The following is a 21,301-nucleotide window of genomic DNA, read 5'->3' as shown; positions in this document are numbered from 1 at the left end:
GGATTGTGAAGCATGCAAAATCGGTTGATTTTAGCCTCTAGATCTTCCGTCATCTTCTTCTCAACACCGAGATTGCACATGACAATCCCAGATATGCGCTCATCATCTATGGTTCGCCATAGCATGTCCCGGGCTTTATCAAATCCGTCTAGCCACTCTCCAATGTACACTAGGGACTCTGATACCAACCAACCTTCTGCCATGCTACCCTTCGGACGTGCCTTTTGACGCACATATCCCTTAAGCGTTTTCATGAAACGTTCTAAGAAGAACATCCATCTGGAATGAACTGTGCCAGCTATTTCCACCTCATCAACTATGTGAACAAGAAGATGCACCTGAATGGTTAGCATGGTAGTAGGAAAATGTTTCTCAAACATGCACACAAGCTCCGCAGCATTTAGTTTGGCGAATGGTATGGAGTCTACGTTGATCTCCTTTTGTGAGATCCATTGCACCAGCTTTGCAAGTTTGTAGATTGTGTTACGGATGTCTAGAGACAAACATCCCTCAATGGCAACCGGTAAAATAAACTGTAAAGTATGTGCAGCAATGATATTAAAGTCCACATTTTATGCAATGATATTAAAGTCCACTATGAACGTACCTGACACATTTTATGCCAATCGTGTGACTTCAAACCGGTAAGCTTTCCTTCTTTAGTAAAACACGTTCGGAGCGAGTGCATTACGCCAGTGGGGGTCCGCAAAGATCGAATGGTCTCTTTTACTTTGCGTTCTTGGGCTCCTGTGAAAATCCATGGTGCTTTAGGGAGTTTTATCGATCCATCAGACGCTGTTTGCGGCCAATATTTCTCCATACGATCCACATTTCTAAGGTCAACTCTGGCTCCAAAAGTATTTTTCTTGCCGGTCAGATGGTCCCGAAGTAGATTACCCACATTCTTGAATATGTGCATTGGATCGAGCAAGTGATTGATCATGAGTCGGGGCCAGTATAGTAACTCGTACCATAGAGATAGTCTCTTCATCCCTGGAGGCAATCCGTCATCGCACATCTCCTTCTGCTCTAACCATGCTTGTGCAAACATCCTTGGTGGCTCTCTTCCCAAAAAGCCATCGCGTAACACATGATTCTCTGGAAGATACGCTTGATGACCTTCGTAGATTTGCTTCTTCAGTGAGGGCGCCCTACGTGCATTCAGTCTAGGTCCACATGTGACACATGCTCTGTATCCGCTTGTTTGAAGCCCTGCATGTATACACATGATAATAGATCAACTATGGAAAAAAACAAGATTTACAGTGTCTGAGTGAGGAGTGTCAATAGATCACCTGAGCATTCTGTTAGCCCGGGATAGTCATGCATGGTCCACATTAGAATGCCTCTGATCAAAGCATTCCGTCGTCTTGTGTGTCGGCTCATATCCACCACCTCTATGCCAATCCACAATTGTTGTAGCTCTTCCAATAGTGGACGAAGATACACATCCATATTCTCCACTTTATATCGCCTTGGCACAATCAAGCTTAGCCATAGGTGCCCCTTCTTCGTAGTCAACCACGGGGGAATGTTGTAGTTGACGCTGACAACGGGCCATACACTGTAAGATGTTGATCTTTGACCAAATGGATTTACGCCATCCATAGCCAGGCCTAAGCGCAAATTTCGAGCTTCCCTGGCAAAATCCGACCATGTTCCATCTATATGTTTCCAGGCTGCGCAATCTGCAGGAATTCGTAGCACACCATCCGAAGATTTATTCTCCTCATGCCATGATGCTAGGGTGGCCATGGACTTACATTTGAAGAAATGCTTAATGCGAGGAAGCAGACGAAAATGTCGCAAAACCTTTTGTGGAATTTTTGTCCCGTGGAGATCTACTCGATATCTTTCGGAATCACATTTCGGACACTTCTCCATGTCTATGTATTCCCCTCTGAAAAGAATGCAGTCATTAGGACAAGCATGGATAGAATTGTAATCCATCCCCAAGTTTCGCAAAATCTTTCTTGCTTCATCTCGGGAATCTGGCATCACATTGTCAGCTGGTAGTATGTGCTCTTTAAGCAATCTACACAACATAAAACTACGATACAGTCGTGTAAAAATCTATCAGATCATTATACATTTAGAGTTTTATTAAAGTAAACTAATTGTAATAGATCACCTGAAAAGCGTTGTGACGCTAGTGTCACTCCATCCAAACTTTGCCTGCATGTTGAGAAGAACCACGAGTGCTTTCAATCTAGACATACGTGCTCCATTATACAATGGCGTATCGGCTTCACTTTTCATATCATCATAGATAAGCCTTTCTGAATCCATGATCGTCTCGATCATTTCATCAATCTCGGGCTCAAACATTGCCTCGTTGGGAATGTGCTCTGCATGATCATCCCCCGAGCTGTCAGAGGCTACATCTTGTGGCCTCACATATGCTGCTTGACCAAAGCGCCTGCGAACACGTCTATTGGGTTGCAAGATTGCTGCTTGTTGGCCAGCATCAGAGTCCGACGAGCTATAATTGGCAACAACTCGATCTATAATAGATGGATCGAACTCGCCAAATTCGCGCACGTGCTGCAAAGAAACACGTCTTGTCCGTCGCACAGCATGCTTGCATTGATTACAAGGACATAAGACCCACGTTGAGAGATAGGTGTTTCGGTTGGACGGTCCCACATCCTCGTCACTACTCATAATGAGGATAAAAATCTTATAACCTGGACAAAAAATTCAATATTCTATTGGCATTCTTCGTCTTATCTCTCTCTCTCTCTCTCTCTCTCTCTCTCTCTCTCTCTCTCTCTCTCTACCTCACATTCTCTAGTCATGTCCAATCCCTGCACACCTCGGTCTAGAGGTGCACGGAGATCAGAACCACCGGGTTATAATCTCGTCTTTATTGGTCAATACCTATATTTGTGGGTACAAGAAATCTACAGACCCACGTCTACATGATACTGCATGTAGTGGACAAAACCCCTTTGCCTCTTCTCTAGCTGTAGTACTTCACAGCATCTTAACATCTTTTCACAGTAGATCTTTTCACTATTCGTCTAACTCTAAACCCTAAACCGTAAGTAATTCTTGTGTGGACTCGATCTAACGTAAATAAGCGTAAATCTAAATAAACGTAAATCTAACTAAAAATAAACCTAAATCTAATTTAACGTAAGTCTACATCTAACCTAATCTTTAACGTCTTTTGGGATAGTTTCCTACGACGTTAAAACTCTCTTCTTCTTGTGTGTGTGTGTGTGTGTGTGTGTGTGTGTGTGTGTGTGTGTGTGTGTGTGTGTGTGTGTGTGTGTGTGTGTGTGGGTAAACCTAAATAAACCTAAGTCTAATCTAATATAACATAAATCTAAATCTAACATAAATTATGTTATATTAAAAACAAAGAACTAAACTAACGGGGATTATAAGAACCTTAAAACTGATTTAACACATAATTTTTCACATAACTCGGCAAGAGTTGGCATTCTCATCACTAAAGATGTGAGAGTTAACTTCCGGCGGTGACGCTGCCTCATCTCCATCCACATCTGACGACAGCAATTGGCCCTTTGGACCGTTCTTGGTCTTGTTACTAACTTTGAAGTTGCTGTTGAATGACTAGAGGTTGTCTAGATGGTCATTGTCGGGGATGTAGTGACTCTTGCCGCCCTGAAGATCCACCTTCTTCCCTATCTTCTGAAGACATTTCACCAGTACTTTTGGATCGACGGAGCCCACCATGAGTGAAGGCATCAATACCCTATATTCCATTGAGGGCTTTCTTCACCCGCTTCATGCAGGCATCGCAGTCTATAGAGACCTAAATCTAATCTAATATAACAAAAATCTAAATCTAGCGTAAATAAACGTAAATCTAACTAAAAATAAACCTAAATCTAATCTAATTTAACTTAAATAAACCTAAATCTAATTTAACGTAAGTCTACATCTAACCTAATCTTTAACGTCTTTTAGGATAGTTTCCTACGACGTTATAACTCTCTTCTTCTTGTGTGTGTGCGCGTGTGTGGATGTGTGTGCCAATAAAAAGAGATAAATGGTATAACCTTTCTATCACCCATGCCAAGTATGATAGATTGGTTATGCCATTTCCCTCTTGAATAATAGGTCTTGAGTTCAACTCCTCGTCGGCTAGATCTTTAGGTCTTTTAATTTTAATTAGTTTCCTACGACGTTAAATTAGTTTCTCTCTCTTTCTCTCTCAATGTGTGTGCGTTTTTTTGTTTATGCATGTTTTCTCTCTCTTTTCCTCTCTCAATGTGTGCGTTTTTTGTTTATGCATGTTCTCTCTCTCTTTTCCTCTCTCAATGTGTGCGTTTTTTGTTTATGCATGCTCTCTCTCTCTTTTCCTCTCTCAATGCGTGTGTGCATTCTTTGTTTATGTATGTGTGTGTGCGTTTTTGTTTATGTTTGTACTCTTTCTCTCTCTCTCTCTCTCTCTCTCTCTCTCTCTCTCTCTCTCTCAAAAACACTATGTGTGTGTGTGTGTGTGTGTGAGAGAGAGAGAGAGAGAGGGAGAGAGAAAGAGGGGAAGGGAACATGAGAGTGAGGAGAGGGAAGGAGCATACCTGGCTCTCCTTCCTCTCCTCGTGTGTGTGTGTGTGTGTGTGTGTGTGTGTGTGTGTGTGTGTGTGTGTGTGTGTGTGTGTGTGTATGTGTGTGTGTGTGTGTGTGTGTGTGTGTGTGTGTGTGTGTGTGGAGAAGAAAGAGAGAGAGAGAGAGAGAGAGAGAGAGAGCGAGAGCGTTACCTGCTCCTTGCTTGAGGGCGCCGAAAAACTCAGATCTGAGATCTGAGTTTTTGGGCGCTCTCTGTTATTTTTTTTAGCCCAGTCGGCGTCGCTATGAGCGTCGCAAATTTACTTGTAAATTTGCAACGCTCATAGCGACGTCGAGATTTTTTTTTTTTGAGCGTCGCTGTGTGAGCGTCGCTAATATGAATAGCCTCTTGTAGTGCCTCCTGCAAGGTTTTATGCAAAGTGATTTTTGAAGCAAATTGGAGACCACAAGAACCCTCATGATTACCATCTTAAATCCTATAAATATGCTCTTTCCAAGGCACCCTTCTCATCACAAGATCAACCCCTTTCATATAGAGGGTATCACCAAGCATCACATACCTTTTGGCAAGACAAAGGAAGGCCCATACTTATTTGATTTCTCCAACTTTGATGAAAGCATACCTATTTGTAGAAAATCTTATTCTCTCTCCAAATATTCCCTTCCCAAATAAAGATACATTTGGCCAGTTGAAGCTTGTGCTTCTCCATATGCTTCTTCATTATGAGATCTGTCCACATAACTTAAAATCCAAGCTTCAAAATTCTTAAGCAGATTCTTTACTTAAAGACACATATTTTTCATCCTTGTATTCCTACTTTGTCAAACCCCAAGTACTTTCTTGACCACAAAAAAAGAACCACCTCTTCCCCTCACACACTGGATACCAAGCTCAAGGTAAAGGTGTTGTAATGGAATTAGCCTATTCAACTTGAGAATAGCGGAAATTAATGAGAACACTTTCGAGAAATAACTTTGTGAGCATAGCGGGTAGACATAATTGAAGATAGCAACATAATCATAGCAATTAGTTAACTTGGCATGAACAATACTTTTGCAAGAGAGAGAATTTAGAGAACATGACAACAGTTGAGGACCGGATTTATGTGGAGCCGGTCCCCCCTCCAATAGGCATTTGTATTATGATTTCTCCCATTAAGAGAGACTTGTTACAATACATTCTTTGTGTTCCTTGTGACCTAGGTGATGCAATGAAGATGGAAAGATTCATGCATCATAATCATAGCATAACATGAACTTGAAGAAAGCTTTAATTGTCCCAAGCCTCAGTCCCAAGACCTCAAACACCTTCGAAGGTGCAGAGAGCTAGCAGGAAATGAGGGTAGGGAAGAGGAAGAAGAAACATTTCATAGGAGAAAGAACTAGTTCCTCACTTATCATACTCTTGTTGCTAGCATACATAATAGCATAGTAATGAAGAAGAAGGAGATGACAAGCTCAAGCATTGAAGCATGGCTCTTGGTTGGATTTGCACTCCATAGCCAAGAGTGTTGGTGTAGGCTCTCAACCTCTACTTGCTTGGAGAGGGAGCTCTTGCACTTTGCATAGCACACAATGAGAGTGATTGTGAGTGTGTGTGGGTGAGTATACCCCTCAAGCAAGCCCCTAGCTAGCTTGGGTCGACCCCCCCTTGTAGCTCATGCTTGAAGCTCATTGGACCCTCCCAGGCCTAGCCAATCATGAGCAGGAGGCATTACAAGCAGTAGGGGTAGCCTTGAGACAAGTGTCCCCCTTTCCTTTTTGAGAGAGAGGGCTAGATAAATGCTAAAACAATTAGATAATTCATGTAATTTATCATTGGACCCCTTTGAAGCTTAGCCAATAGGCTTCAAGCAACACATGAAGGTAACATGGGTAGGGGCTTGACATGTGTCCTTGCTGCCTCTTCAAGTTGGGGCTTCCCTTGTGTGTGTGAGTGGGTGTTCTCTCTCTAGCCCCTAGGAAAAGGGCTCGCCCCCCCTCTTGTAGGAATGCTTTTGAATTTAGGTGATCAAGCACCTTACTCACCAAGCATGACAAAGCACTTGAACTAGGGGGTGTTCCCACAAGCATCTCAGGCAAGCTTCTCAAGTACCTTAATCATGCAGCAAGTCAAGCACCTCAAGCATGGAGCCAGTCAAGCACCTCAAGCATCTTAATCAAGCACCTCAAGCATGGAGCCAGTCAAGCACCTCAAGCATCTTAATCAAGCACCTCAAGCATGACAAACACCTCAAGCACAACAAGCACCTCAAGCAGGACAAGCACCTCGAGCTTGGGCCGGGTTCCCACCTCAAGCTCAGCCCTAGCTTACCTAAGGTCAAAGGACTTTTACACACATTTATTGGAGGTCTTCAATGAAGCTAACCCTAAGGTCTTATGCTCCATTGGTTAGCCTTTCTCTTTGATAGACCATCTCCCTTTTGGGCCCCTTTACCATTGGCCCCGTGTTGAGATAGATCTATAAGCACATATCTATATCTTAACACTTGTTCCCGTTTATTCTCCCACATTAAGTGATCAATTTAATATGAGAAAATCATTTGGGTTGGTTAGATATTAGATTTTATGACATTACCTCTCTCTTGAAATCATAGTCGTCCTCGACTATGAGGTAGAAGAGATAAAGTCTTAGTCATTAGTCAATCGTACTTAACGGGTAAAGGATCCCTTTTTACCCTACGACATCTTTCCAAGATGGATGACTAATCCATTTGGTGCTTGGGAGACATAGGTGCCGCAAGCATGTCTGCTCTTTAGTCCATTTCATTCTCCCAAAGTAGAGTGACAAATTCTACTTGGTGTTTGAGAGACGTCGTCATCACAAACATGATTCTAAGCATGCATACTAGTTAAATTTGTGCACAATTAAAAAGAGGACTAGTCATATAAGACAAAAACATGAGTCATTTAAAAGAAATTTGTACATTTTCTTACTCTAATGTAGCATTGTAAGCATTGACAAGGTTCATACTATCCTTAAGTTGTACTCCTTGCATCCATTTAGCATCTTCAAAAGGATAATTTTTGAACTTAATAAGATACCGTCGGATTATCTTACCATGTCGTAGTACCTTGTCTTCATTCCGAAGGACAGCTTCGGGTTGTAGCACCTCTTCTTGGTCTTCGACTTCGGGAGGGTCTTCAATAATTGGTTCAATTGGTGGCTCTCCTTTGTAGGACTTAAGTAAGCTTACATGAAAGGCATTGTGTATAAGCCAATGGTTGGGCAACTTGAGTTGATAAGCCGTCTCATTGATAGGCTTTAAGATTTGGAAAGGACCATAGTATCTTTTTGCTAGTTTAGCATAATACTTTTGATGGCCCGTAGGATTTTTGCCCGTCGTTTGCCTTAATCAAGCCTTAGGAAACTTGAGTAAGACCCAATCATTTTCTTTGAACATTAAGGCTCTTCTGTGCTTATCAGCAGCAGCTTTTTGCCTTTGTTGAGAGATGGCTATAGCCTCCCTAATCTTTTGAAAAGATTCTTGTAAGTCACAGCTATACTCATCGGCGGCGAAGATCTTCCCATGTACTTTCAGTAGCAAGGGACTTTTAGGTCTTCCCTCTATGATCTCGAAAGGTGCTTTCCCCGTAGAAGTATGTACAGTATTATTGTAGGCATACTCTACTAGCGGTAAATGTTTTTCCCATTGTGAGCGTTGATCTACTTCGGTAACATAAGTTTTGAGTAGATCGAGTATCGTAAGATTGGCTATCTCACTTTGGCCATCCGTTTGTGGGTGATAGGCCGAAGAGAAATTCAATCTTGTTCCTAGATTTTCAAAGAGACCTTTCCAGAAATTACTGGTCATTCTAGGATCTCTATCTGACACGATGGATGTGGGTAATCCATGGTGCTTGAAAATCTGAGATATGAAGAGAGTTGCCATTTGGTGTGCCTTAATAGTCTTTTTGACAGGAATGAAATGTGCTTGCTTGCTAAACCTGTTGACTATTGTCCATATTCATGTATTCCCATGGATAGACTTGGGCAATCCAAAGATGAAATCCATGGATATACTCTCCCATGGTGAATTTGGAATAGGTATTGGCTGGAGTAATCCAGGTTGCTTCCCTCTATCATACTTGGTCTTTTGGCATACAACACATTTTGAAACATACTCTTGTATGTCCACTTTCATGGTAGGCCAATAGAAATACGTCTCTACTCCTCGGAGAGTAGGTTGAATACCTCTATGCCCTGCATATGGAGGAGCATGGGATTCATACATAACCTTCTCACGAAGGGAATGAGTAACACATAGCCTATTTCCGTGGAGAAGATAACCATCCTGCAAGGTGAATGGTTCCTCTTTCTTCCCCAAAGCAAGGGCTGACATTATGTCTCTAAAGTCGGGGTCAGTAGCATACTCATCTATCATAGAGGATAGATCATTGTGAGTAGCTATAGACACCGCATTAACTTTTGGTCATGGTGAAAGTGCATCGGCAACTTGATTGTGCTTACCAGCTATGTGAGCAATATGAAAATTAAATTGCGAAAGAAAATTTGCCCACCTCATTTGTTTGTCGGAAAGCTTGGTTTGCGTCATGAAATACTTGAGACTTTGGTGGTCGGTTCGTAGGATAAATGGAGTCCCCAATAGGTAGTGCTTCCATGTGTCCAGGGCATGTAGAACAGCTAAAAGATCTTTCTCATAAATGCCCAAGACTCGTTCATCACTATTGAGCCTTCGGCTCTCATATGCTATGGCATGCCCTTCTTGAAGCAAAACCGCTCCAAGGCAATCACCACAAGCATCACATTGGACCTCAAATGGCTTTGAGAGATCTGGAAGCACGAGGACTGGTTGGGAAGTAAGCTTCTCTTTGAGTTTTTCAAAAGCATTTTTCTCCTTAGCAGTCCATACAAACTTAACGTTCTTCTTAGTTAAGTCGTGTAGTGGTCCTGCTACTTGAGAGAATTTTGCTATGAAGCGTCTATAGTATGCACACATACCAATAAAGCTTCTTAGATCATGTAGATTTCTTGGGTTAGGCCATGCTTTTATTACCTCTAACTTTGATGGATCCATTTGGATACCATCTTTAGAGATAATATGACCTAAATATTGAATCTCTTGAAGGAAGAATTCGCTTTTCTTTTGGTTGAGATAAAGCTTGTTCTCCCTCAATGCTTGAAAAATCACTTGGAGATGCTGCTTATGTTCCTCCAAAGACTTGGAGTAGATGATGATATCATCAAAGAACACTCCAGTGAATTTTTGATATGGTCTAAAAATTTTCTCCATCAAACGATTGAACGTAGCTGGTGCATTAGTCAAGCCAAAAGGCATGACTAGATATTCATAAAGACCAAACGTTGTGCGAAACGCGGTCTTTAAGATATCTTCATCCACTATCCTTATTTGATGATAGCCACTCTTAAGGTCAATCCTACTGAAGTAGGTAGAGCCTTGTAGCTTATCAAATAGATCTTCTACCCGAGGTACGAGAAATCTGTTTTTGATAGTGATATGGTTTAGTGCTCGATAGTCCACACACATACGGTATGTACCATCTTTCTTTTGCACTAAAAGGACTGGAGAACAAAAGGGAGAGGAACTAGGCCTCACCATCCCCTTGTCTACCAGCTCTTGTACTTGCCTCATGATCTCCTCTTGTTGAGCTTGTGAGACTCGATAAGGAGGCTTGTTAGGTGGTGAGCTTCCAGGAAGGAGCTCAATACGATGGTCATCATCCCCTCATTTTGGAGGTAAGTCCATAGGGATATCATCGATGAAAACATCTTGGAATCCTTTTAGAAAATTAGACAAGTCTAACTCTTCTTGATTCCTATCATTTACATTTGATGAAACATTAGTATCTTTTGGAGACTCTTTGACAAAAATCATGTACGCAGAAACTGCGCTCTTCATTGACTTATCAAAAGAAAGAGGATTTACAAGTGGAATAGTGTGACCACGCTCACTAGCATCTATATACATGTTCTTTCCCCTGTAAGTGAAGTAAATTCTCCTTTCAGGGAACTTCATGTGGGCAGCCATGCGATCAAACCATGGTGCCCCTAGGATAACATCCTGATGTTGGAGAGGAGAGATGAAGAAGTCTTCTTTGTCGACATAGCTTTGGACATGAAGCCTCAACTTCCCAATCAAAGGAGTAACGGAGGCTTGTTGTCCCTTGAAAACTGCATCAGCGACTACTATATCTCCCATCTCAAAATCTTGAATGCCCAACTTGGTGGCCAACTCTATTGATATGAAGTTAAGAGTAGAGCCAGGGTCAAACAAGATGAAGGCATCATGCTCTCTTACCTTTCCCCAAGCATAGGAGAGTGATGATCCTTTGCAATGAGCATCCTCTTTTGGAGCTTCGATGGTGGAATCTCTAGGAGTCTCATTGCGAGTATTCTTCTTGGGGCAAGAACGATAGCCATGTCCTTGCTCTCCACACTTGAAACACTTATGGTCCTTGCGAAAAGCTTCAAGCTCTTCAGGAGAGAGTTTGTTTTTACCTTTGTAAACTCCCTTCTCCTTGGACCGATTGTTGTTGTTGTTGGAAGTGCCTTGGGAGTTATTTTGAGCATTGGATTTCCCCTTTGCATCATTTTTATCCTTGTTTTCCATGGGCTTGACATTACGTCTAGCCCCTTGATGGAAATAGATGCGTGAAGCAACCATGGTGTGGTGGATTACTTCGGTAATAGTACCGGGCCATTGAGAGTTGATGTATTCGGCCATCTCTTCAGGTAATCCCGCACAGAATTGCTGTCTTTGCTCGGCAAAGTCTATCTTTTGAAAGACAGTAGCTTTGAGATGTAAATCCCAAAACTTGTCTACATACTTGTTGATAGACTCATGAGAGAGAAGCTTCAAGCCGCGCCATTCGGTAAGAACTTTATCTTTAGTATCGCTTGGCAGAAATTGCTTCATGATGGAAACTCGTAGAGTTTTCCATGTCTTTGGGGCTTCTCCATTGCCACGAAGGCTAGCCCACCATTGACGAGCTGATTTTTGGAAGTGCATAGCTACATGACGTAGCTTGGAGGACTCTGTGAAGCCCTCGTCCCCAAAGGCCGCGTCAAATTGCTGGATGAAGGCCAAGACTTTGTCGGTAGCACCAAAGGTGCCATCGTAGGTGAGAAAAGAGATACTCTTTCCTCCCTCCTTGAACTTATTTAGCTTTTGTGACCTTCGCCATGCAGGAAATGATTTGCGATGTCCTCCCCTCTTGTATTCTCTAGGAGAATAGCCATAACTTTCATCGGAAGAGGAGGAAGGTGAAGAAGAAGGAGAAGAGGGTGACCTCTTCCTAGCCCTTTTCTTCCTTTGTTTCCTCTCTTGCCTTTCAGAGTGATGAGGAGAGGACTATGGGTTGCTCTTTTCCTCTTGGGAGGAGTAGGTGATCGTCTAGACCGCCTTCTTCGTGGAGCCACATCTTCAAAAGAACTTAGACTTTCATTGCTTTCTTTCTCTTTGGATTCCTCCTCTCGAATGGGAGAAAGTCTTCTTTTGGGGGTCTCTTCAAGAGGCCTCCTAAGCTCTCTCTCCTCTTGGAGAGGAAGGGAAATTCCATAGGCACGAAGTTGTTGAGTAACTTCGGCTTGCAAGGTAGGGTTGCCCATAGCTTGTTGCAACCTAGTCACAAGATAATTCACAAACATGGGAGCATCATCATTAGCACCTTCATGTGCAAAATCAAAGCTATCAATGTTCATTCTACTCTCTTGATTATTGTCAGCCATGTTAACAAAATTTTATGTATGTACTTAGTGTATGCTTTGGCAATTCAAAACCTTAGTTGCCACTCCTCTTAGCCTTTGAAAATTGGCTCTTAAGTATCTACACCCACGGCTCAAAGTGGTTAATTATAGAGAGTAGAGGAGTAGGTCTAACATAGCAGAGTTGCCAAGGGCTAGCTCCTTTCGGACTTCTTATGGCTCAATAATGGTAAAGACATAGGCAAGTCTAAAAAGACTCCATTATTAAGTCCAAAGCTCCCGAGGTGTGCACCATCCCCCACATAGTGGGCTTAACAAAACCGATATTAGATCCCAGTTCCACTGACCCTATTATAATTAACAACATCAACCATTTATAGGCTACTTAAGGACCTCTCTTCTTAAGCAAGAAAAGAGAAACCAAATGCTCTGATACCAATGTAATGGAATTAGCCTATTCAACTTGAGAATAGCGGAAATTAATGAGAACACTTTCGAGAAATAACTTTGTGAGCATAGCGGGTAGACATAATTGAAGATAGTAACATAATCATAGCAATTAGTTAACTTGGCATGAACAATACTTTTGCAAGAGAGAGAATTTAGAGAACATGACAACAGTTGAGGACCGGATTTATGTGATGCCGGTCCCCCCTCCAATAGGCATTTGTATTATGATTTCTCCCATTAAGAGAGACTTGTTACAATACATTCTTTGTGTTCCTTGTGACCTAGGTGATGCAATGAAGATGGAAAGCTTCATGCATCACAATCATAGCATAACATGAACTTGAAGAAAGCTTTAATTGTCCCAAGCCTCAGTCCCAAGACCTCAAACACCTTCGAAGGTGGAGAGAGCTAGCAGGGAATGAGGGTAGGGAAGAGGAAGAGAAACATTTCATAGGAGAAAGAACTAGTTCCTCACTTATCATACTCTTATTGCTAGCATACATAATAGAATAGTAATGAAGAAGAAGGAGATGACAAGCTCAAGCATTGAAGCATGGCTCTTGGTTGGATTTGCACTCCATAGCCAAGAGTGTTGGTGTAGGCTCTCAACCTCTACTTGCTTGGAGAGGGAGCTCTTGCACTTTGCATAGCACACAATGAGAGTGATTGTGAGTGTGTGTGGGTGAGTATACCCCTCAAGCAAGCCCCTAGCTAGCTTGGGTTGACCCCCCCTTGTAGCTCATGCTTGAAGCTCATTAGACCCTCCCAGGCCTAGCCAATCATGATCAGGAGGCATTACAAGCAGTAGGGGTAGCCTTGAGACAAGTGTCCCCCTTTCCTTTTTGAGAGAGAGGGCTAGATAAATGCTAAAACAATTAGATAATTCATGTAATTTATCATTGGACCCCTTTGAAGCTTAGCCAATAGGCTTCAAGCAACACATGAAGGTAACATGGGTAGGGGCGTGACATGTGTCCTTGCTACCTCTTCAAGTTGGGGCTTCCCTTGTGTGTGTGAGTGGGTGTTCTCTCTCTAGCCCCTAGGAAAAGGGCTCGCCCCCCCTCTTGTAGGAATGCTTTTGACTTTAGGTGATCAAGCACCTTACTCACCAAGCATGACAAAGCACTTGAACTAGGGGGTGTTCCCACAAGCATCTCAGGCAAGCTTCTCAAGGCACCTCAAGTACCTTAATCATGCAGCAAGTCAAGCACCTCAAGCATGGATCCAGTCAAGCACCTCAAGCATCTTAATCAAGCACCTCAAGCATGAAAAACACCTCAAGCACGACAAGCACCTCAAGCACGACAAGCACCTCGAGCTTGGGCCGGGTTCCCACCTCAAGCTCAGCCCTAGCTTACCTAAGGTCAAAGGACTTTTACACACATTTATTGGAGGTCTTCAATGAAGCTAACCCTAAGGTCTTATGCTCCATTGGTTAGCCTTGCTCTTTGATAGACCATCTCCCTTTTGGGCCCCTTTACCATTGGCCCCGTGTTGAGATAGATCTATAAGCACATATCTATATCTTAACACTTGTTCCCATTTATTCTCCCACATTAAGTGATCAATTTAATATGAGAAAATCATTTGGTTTGGTTAGATATTAGATTTTATGACAGGTGTAGTCCTTTCTTCAAAGTAGCATACTTGTATTCATTGTTGCTATGTGCTGTAAGGTTTGAACTCCTTCTGATTACCAAAGAACCTTGAGTATCATAAATTAGAAAAACTCCTAAAACTTCACCATCAGCTTTCCTGTAAGAGCCATAAAAAAACCATAAATATGCATTGTCTATGTCAGGAGCTTCTATGTGCTACTTCTTCACGACATCCTCCTGAATAAGAATATGTATTTCTTTATGAGTAAGAAAATTAGCTAGTGTAGGCCTTGTACTCTACTCAACTAGAAAAGGAAATTAGAATACTTATAACTCCACAACCCACTTATTGGGTCTCTTTGATAAAGTAGGGCTATTTAACAATTGTGAGGTAGGAAAGTGTATCTAGTGAGAAATGTGAATGGTTTGGGAATAAGGTAGTGCCTAAGCCTTCTACATGCATAAACTACACTCACCTAGTGCGATCCACCTCTCTATAGCCTCTTTTTACCTCTAGTTTCACCCTGCTAGCGCAATAGATAGGCATGTTACCTCATTGAAGAAGCATAGCCCCAATAGCATCCTCACTTACTAATGAATTCACATAGAACTTTTTATCCCAATTAGTAGATTGCATAGTAGGGAGAGATCCAAGAACCTCTTTAATGTCTTGAAAAACTTCTTCACATTCATTTGTCCATATTGGAGGATCCAATATTGCTACTTGTTCTAGAGCATAAAGAATTTGAGACGACAAAGGAATGAACATTGAAAAATACGTCATCCTTTGAAAAAAAGTAGCAAGTTGTGTTGTATCTTTAGGTGTTGGGAGGAGCACCAAAGCCTTCACTTTGCCAGGATCTACTTCAATCCCATTCTCATAGATCATATGCGCAAAAAACGTCACTTTTGGTTGAGCAAGATGACACTTCTTTGGGTTGATTTGACCTCCGATTTCATTGTATTCTCAATGCAATCCCAAGCTTTGAACTATGGTCATTTCTAGAGATATAAGCGTAAAAGTCATAAATATGATCCTTCACATACTTGTGAAGAAAGGGAGAGAACACCTTATTGGCATGCTTTTGGTACCAAGCACAGCCATTCATAAGACCAAAAGGAAGCACACAATAGGATTCACTTATTCTGTAGAAATCACATGACATATAGAACCATCTTTAAGACGCTTGTCTACCTCTTTCTTTAAAGCATTATGTTGTATCTATCTTGTTCTCCAAGTAAATTTTGGCATATGGATTGAGCTCTTTCCCTGATTGAAATGTTGATTTCTTCTCCTTCGAAGACTCTAATTTTCTCATAAGAAGTGATGAATAAACAGAGAAATTGTTACATTATCATATGTAAATACTCACCCTTCTCATGACTAGAAAAATCTAGAGACAACATGCTTTGAATCAATTCTTGCTTGACACTAGCTTTAGCCTTGGGTTGCATCAACTCTTCAATTTTCTCATAAGGACTAGATATACATCCTCATTATCCAAAATACAAAGAAATAAATTTTTCTCATCATGCTCTTCTTCAAGAGACAAGGAAGAAAAATCTACATCACTATTGCTACTATCTTCCAGCTCATTGCCATCATCCCCATTGTCTTCTTCTTCACTTGAATACTCTTCTTCATCATATTACTCATCAAAATAAGCATACAAGATTTCTTGCTAGCCATGTCAAACCTCTTCTTATCATCTGCTCTATTTTAGAGAGTGATGGTAGAGTGTCCCCAATCATGTACAACTTTGGTTGCCTATAACCATGGTCTTCCAAGGATGAGAGTGCATTAACCAATACCCATAGGCATAACATGTCAGTTGACCAATGATTTAACATCAAACAAATCCAGCTCCAAGTGCTTTTTACAACTCAGAAACACTTCACCCTTGATTGGTTTGCAAGATTTATACAAAAACTTGACTTCTTCACCATGTTGAGTCCCAACTTTGATACACAATCTTGAGTGATAAAGCATACTTGTGCACTTCCATCAATATAAGCCTCTCCAATGCACTTCCTCTTATGCCATACATCCATAGTAGGACACGTAGCAGGTAGCTCATTCAAAGATAGGACTCTCATGGACCCCCTAGTAGGATCCTTCTTCATAGGGTTAACCAAATACTTCCATTGCCTCCGTTTAACTAAGGACACATCTTGATGATTTTTTCAAAGGTAGCATCAGCCTTTCTAGTCAATAAGACCTTAAATTTGGTTACACTTCTCCCAAAGGAAAATTGGATGTTGCTTGGATTTTCTCTTCTTCTTATCTTTATATGTATCTGTTTCAACCTATTTTTCTCTTTTATGTTTGGGACTTGCATCACTCATGTATAATCTCTTGGAGCTCTCTGACTTACAGGCATGACCATATCTCTTAAATCATCCTCATTATTCTCCAAATGTATTATGCTTGAATATAGCTTTGTCTTTCCCTTCTCTTCAGCTATCAAACCACTCAATCTTGCTTCCCCTTTGTTCTCAATACCATAGTCTTAAGATCAAGAAGGAAATTGTAAAGAAATAAGAAACATATCACCACACATTCTCTTTGATTTGTCACATTGAGGGCTCTTTTGACCCCATTCACGACAATTGTATCATTGAAAGATGTTTCCTCTTCCAACCATGACTCTTTCTCTACCACCTGCAAACCCCTCATTGTTTCCATAGCCATTACCATATCCATAGCTTTGACCTCTTTCACCTCCAATCACATGTACACTAAGATACTTCATATGTTCTACCACCTCTTGCATCTCCTTGCAAAAATCATTCACACATTTAGAAGCTTGCTGATCATATCGCAACTCCCTCATGGGGACCTTGGCCCAAACAACAAGTTGTTATGGGCCATTGACTACATATAGGAAAGGCTAGTCGAGGGCAAAAAACTGCATGAAAAAGGCACAAGGAGAAAAACTCATCAAATTTCTGATATTTTGTTGAATTTATAATGTTTTTACACGAGTATAAGCTATATCCAAATGACACTTCAAAAAACTCATTTACGAGCACCCAAGGCAATACCACAGTTGGCGCTACATTGGCAACTTCCATTGCATGTACATGTGCTTGCTAAAAAAAGCTTAAAAATCCACAAAATGGAAGCTCAAAAAACCATTGGCCATCATGTCCATATGTACAATTTTGTAAAAAATGGGTATCCAAAATGCATGCCACAATGTGAGTAGTCTAGTGCAACTTAGTAAGTTTTATAGCATAAATCAATGATCACACACCACTCGAGATCACACACCACTCGAGATACTACAACTAATTTATTCATGGTCAAAAGTTGGAGCATCACTTTGTACACTTCATTCTATGTCACATGTACAATCTCTTGTCTTTGTCTTTTAAGACATGGAATCATCATCAAATTTATCCTTCCTCACACCACTCACTTGAAGAGGACTTTTTGCATTTCACTCTTTTTTGATAACACATCCCTAGAATAATCTTATAAAATATTGGATCCCATAAGAAATAGTCCAATTTGCTATGTTCTCCACATGTAATGAAAACACATCCTATAGACTTTGGTTCTAGGATCTTTCTAAGATTCTTGGGTAAAGTTGAAAGTGGTTCAGAATATTTTCTATTGATTGCTACCATGAAAACATGGTTGTATGATCATGCTCATGTTACATATTCAAATATTGCAACCATGCCCATTATTTTGGAATTCACGCATGGTCATTGTACCAAACATGCTAGGAAGGCTATTGAATCATACATATCAGCTTGCTTAAAGGATTTCGTATCCACTTTTGTAGCACTTTAAGCAGGTTTGTGTGCATCTGTAAACTTGCTTTAAGAAATGCATAATCACATTTGCACCACTTTTAGCAGGTTTTTATGAATTTTAAAATATAACAGGTGTGTATTAATTGACAAATGCACCAATTGTGCACTTTTTTATTTTTGACCAAGTCTATTAACAATTTTGGACTATATCACACTTTTTGTTTGTGCCTTTGATGTGCTCTATGAGTTGTTCTTTATAGCTCGTCCTTTGGAGAAATACATGCCAGAGGAAATTTAGAGCCTAGTGTGTTGCAAATTGGCATACATTTCATGTGATGGTATCATGGTGTGTACGCCAAAAGGCTGGCCAAAATAAAAAATTCAAACATTTTTATGTGGTTTTACATACTATATACCTTATGAATCAAGTACCCATATGAGAAGGTGCAACTTCATGTTGGTGACGATTGTGATGATGGTTGTCTTTTGTCAAGGTGAGTAGTTTTGCAAGTTGTCCCGCAAATGGGGTATGTTGTACTCATCGGGCTTTGGTACAAGCCATAATAAGTTTTTTTTCAGTGTGATATGTGCAAAATTATCGGTGGATGATTGTTCGTGTGTCACCTCCTATGGGGGGGACACTTACTTAAATTAGAGTGGGATTTTTTGCATGCAAGAAATTGAAAGGTCCAGAGAAGGGAAAAAAATAAGTTTTAACAAAGGGAGGTGTCTCAACATGCAAAAAAAGGGTAGGTCATCATGTAGAAGGGAAGGGAATAGCTAACAAAAAGCTAACCAAGGCCAAGCAAGGAAAACGAGGGTGCTACTTGAAGAGTAACCAGGGACTGAAGATGGACTTTCAATAGCACAAAACAGAGAGGCTTCCAAGGCTTGGAAGGGAAACATAACGCATAGGGGGCTACCAAACTCAAGGACAAGGATAAAAGAATGGCAACACTTGAAGAGGGAATCTCATGACACAAGCCATGGGTTCTTCATGCACGATTGAGGAGCAACCATATTGGATTTGATGATGGTGTTAAAGGAAAGAGCATTTAAAGGGCTGTATGGAAGGAAGGGGATCTATGACTATAGGGAGACTCTCTCTCTCTCTCTCTCTCTCTCTCTCTCTCTCTCTCTCTCTCTCTCTCTCTCTCTCTCTCTCTCTCTCTCTCTCTCTCTCTCTCTCTCTCTCATGTGCACTAAGGAGGGGAGCTAGACCCAAAAGAGGGCAACCAATGTTTGAAACAGTGTGTCGCTCATACAACAGAAGAGGGAGGGTTACTCAAAATGGCATGGGAAGGGTTTTGTGTGATGAATGCTAAGGGGATGAGTAAATAAATCAAGGATTGAAGGAGGTGGTCCGTGGAAAATGAAGAGGGGGCTTGTTGGGGGTCCCATCATTGCAATAGCTCCAATGACCAACAAAATTATCAATCCGGAGGGATGAGCTACCCGGCTAGGGCATGGAAACACTCACACGGTTTGTGAGCTAATCATGGCGACACAAATGGTTAACTCTATGAGGTGATCTTCTCAGCCTATGGAGGAGCTAAGCCGCAATGAAGGGCAATCTCCATATCCACTTCTCTTCACCTCTAATCAACCCAATCACACACACTAGGATTGCAAGACGCACACAACACTAATCCTATCATGCAGCATACTAATCACAAGCACACACACATAGATCTATAGAGCACCACACTCCAATCAAACCTACATGCACACACAAGCAAAAGAGGGTAATCACACAAGATTAGAGAGGGATTAACCACTAATTAGTTAAGATCTAGTTAATCTAAGCATCATAGGCAATCATAAGAAGTAAGAGAGAGGCATAGTGAGAGAGAATGAATCATTGATTAGTGTTAATCAAGTCTCATGAGCAAGGAGAAGCTCAAGGACTCCATAGCCACACACCTCAAGAGCTCTCACCAAAGAGTGCTCTCAACAAATGACTTGAGAACCCTCATTTCTTTTACACATTGCCTTATATACCTAGGTTAAAATTATGCAATGTCCGGGCGCCCAAGGCCTTTAGGGCTCACCACTTACTGAATCTGCAACCTAGGCACAGTGGCTTGAAATGCTTCGGGAATTTACTATACGTGACCATTTCGGGAAAACGTGGAAAATGTGTAATTCCAATCTTTACTGCTTCTTCGCATTCATCCTCGATGTGCAATCGTACGTCTTCGGTCTTTAGCAGCTTCTGTTAACTGTCGTTGACTCAGTTAACATTCTTCCCTTCCTATTTTTAGGGCCCGTCCTCTGGCACTATTGAAAAGTGTCCGTGGAGGCAAGGGAAGGTTTTGATTGGTTGTTGATGGGCTGATCGTCTTCATTTTGTCGTTGGATTTGTTGATGAGGTTCAATTTTCTGCAGCATCTTCATTGGTCCAAATATGTCTGATGTGAGAGATGATGTTGCAGTTGTCCGTTGTAATAGCATAATGATGAGGCTGATGTTTATTTATAAAAAGTATGTACAAGGGAAGTAGAATGATGAGGTTCTAAATTAGGGTCTAATACCTGGATGACCAAAGGGAAAAAATCCAGTGGGAAAAAAGTGCCTTTGGGATATGCGCATTACTGGAGTACTTATTAACATGGGAAATATTAATTAAGTACTCAAAGGATTATTTGCTTATAGATATGGAAATAAAAAGGTAGCAAATATGAGAGGGTAGCATGATGGAACATTGGTTTGCGTGTTGTAGTCCACTCAAGGTGCATAGGTGGAAGCAAAAAAAAGAGTGTCTAATGCATATGTCCAATGATAGGACATCCTATTTATGCATACACAAAAATGCATGGGAAACAATATGCTGTGCAAGAATGATTTTGAGGGGTTATTCAAAAAGATGGTGTAGCTATAAAAGCATATGACATGGCTTTGCAAGTTGGCACCCCTTTAAAAATGGTTTTCGTTGACGAGGATATGTGCTCATTTTACTGTGCACTGTGTGTGAGTGTTGGACTCTATGACACTCCACCAATTGTAAGTTAATAGACTTTGACTCTTATGCTCATCTCATCCAGCATGAGCAACGTGACTTTAGATATGCTCAACTCTTCCAGCTTGAGCGTAAGCCTAATAACTACGATGCTTAGCATAGAGTTTAATATGACTCGAAGCTTTTGGACTAATGCTTTGCTCATTTTATGGATCAGCAGACCGACTCTGACTATGCCAAAGAGTGTTTTTTGCACCCTAGCGACTTGACTTTTTACATTCTTGCGCTTACTACAAACAT

General features: G+C 41.2%; 1 protein-coding gene across 1 annotated transcript in view; it reads right to left on the bottom strand.

Moving 5' to 3' along the window:
- The window catches only part of LOC147444810 (uncharacterized), a 35,109-nt gene extending 17,998 nt beyond the window's left edge, over nt 1-17,111 (bottom strand). The window contains 2 exon segments of the mRNA XM_086528148.1: nt 16,653-16,786; nt 16,940-17,111. Of these exon segments, the coding sequence (XP_086384274.1) occupies nt 16,653-16,786; nt 16,940-17,111 (306 nt within the window).
- Between the last annotated feature and the right edge of the window lie 4,190 nt (nt 17,112-21,301).

The sequence above is a fragment of the Adiantum capillus-veneris genome, chromosome 13 (genome assembly GCF_014529385.1).
Source record: "Adiantum capillus-veneris isolate H3 chromosome 13, ASM1452938v2, whole genome shotgun sequence".
Taxonomy (NCBI): Eukaryota; Viridiplantae; Streptophyta; class Polypodiopsida; order Polypodiales; family Pteridaceae; genus Adiantum; species Adiantum capillus-veneris.
This window is presented reverse-complemented; position numbering and strand designations above follow the sequence as displayed.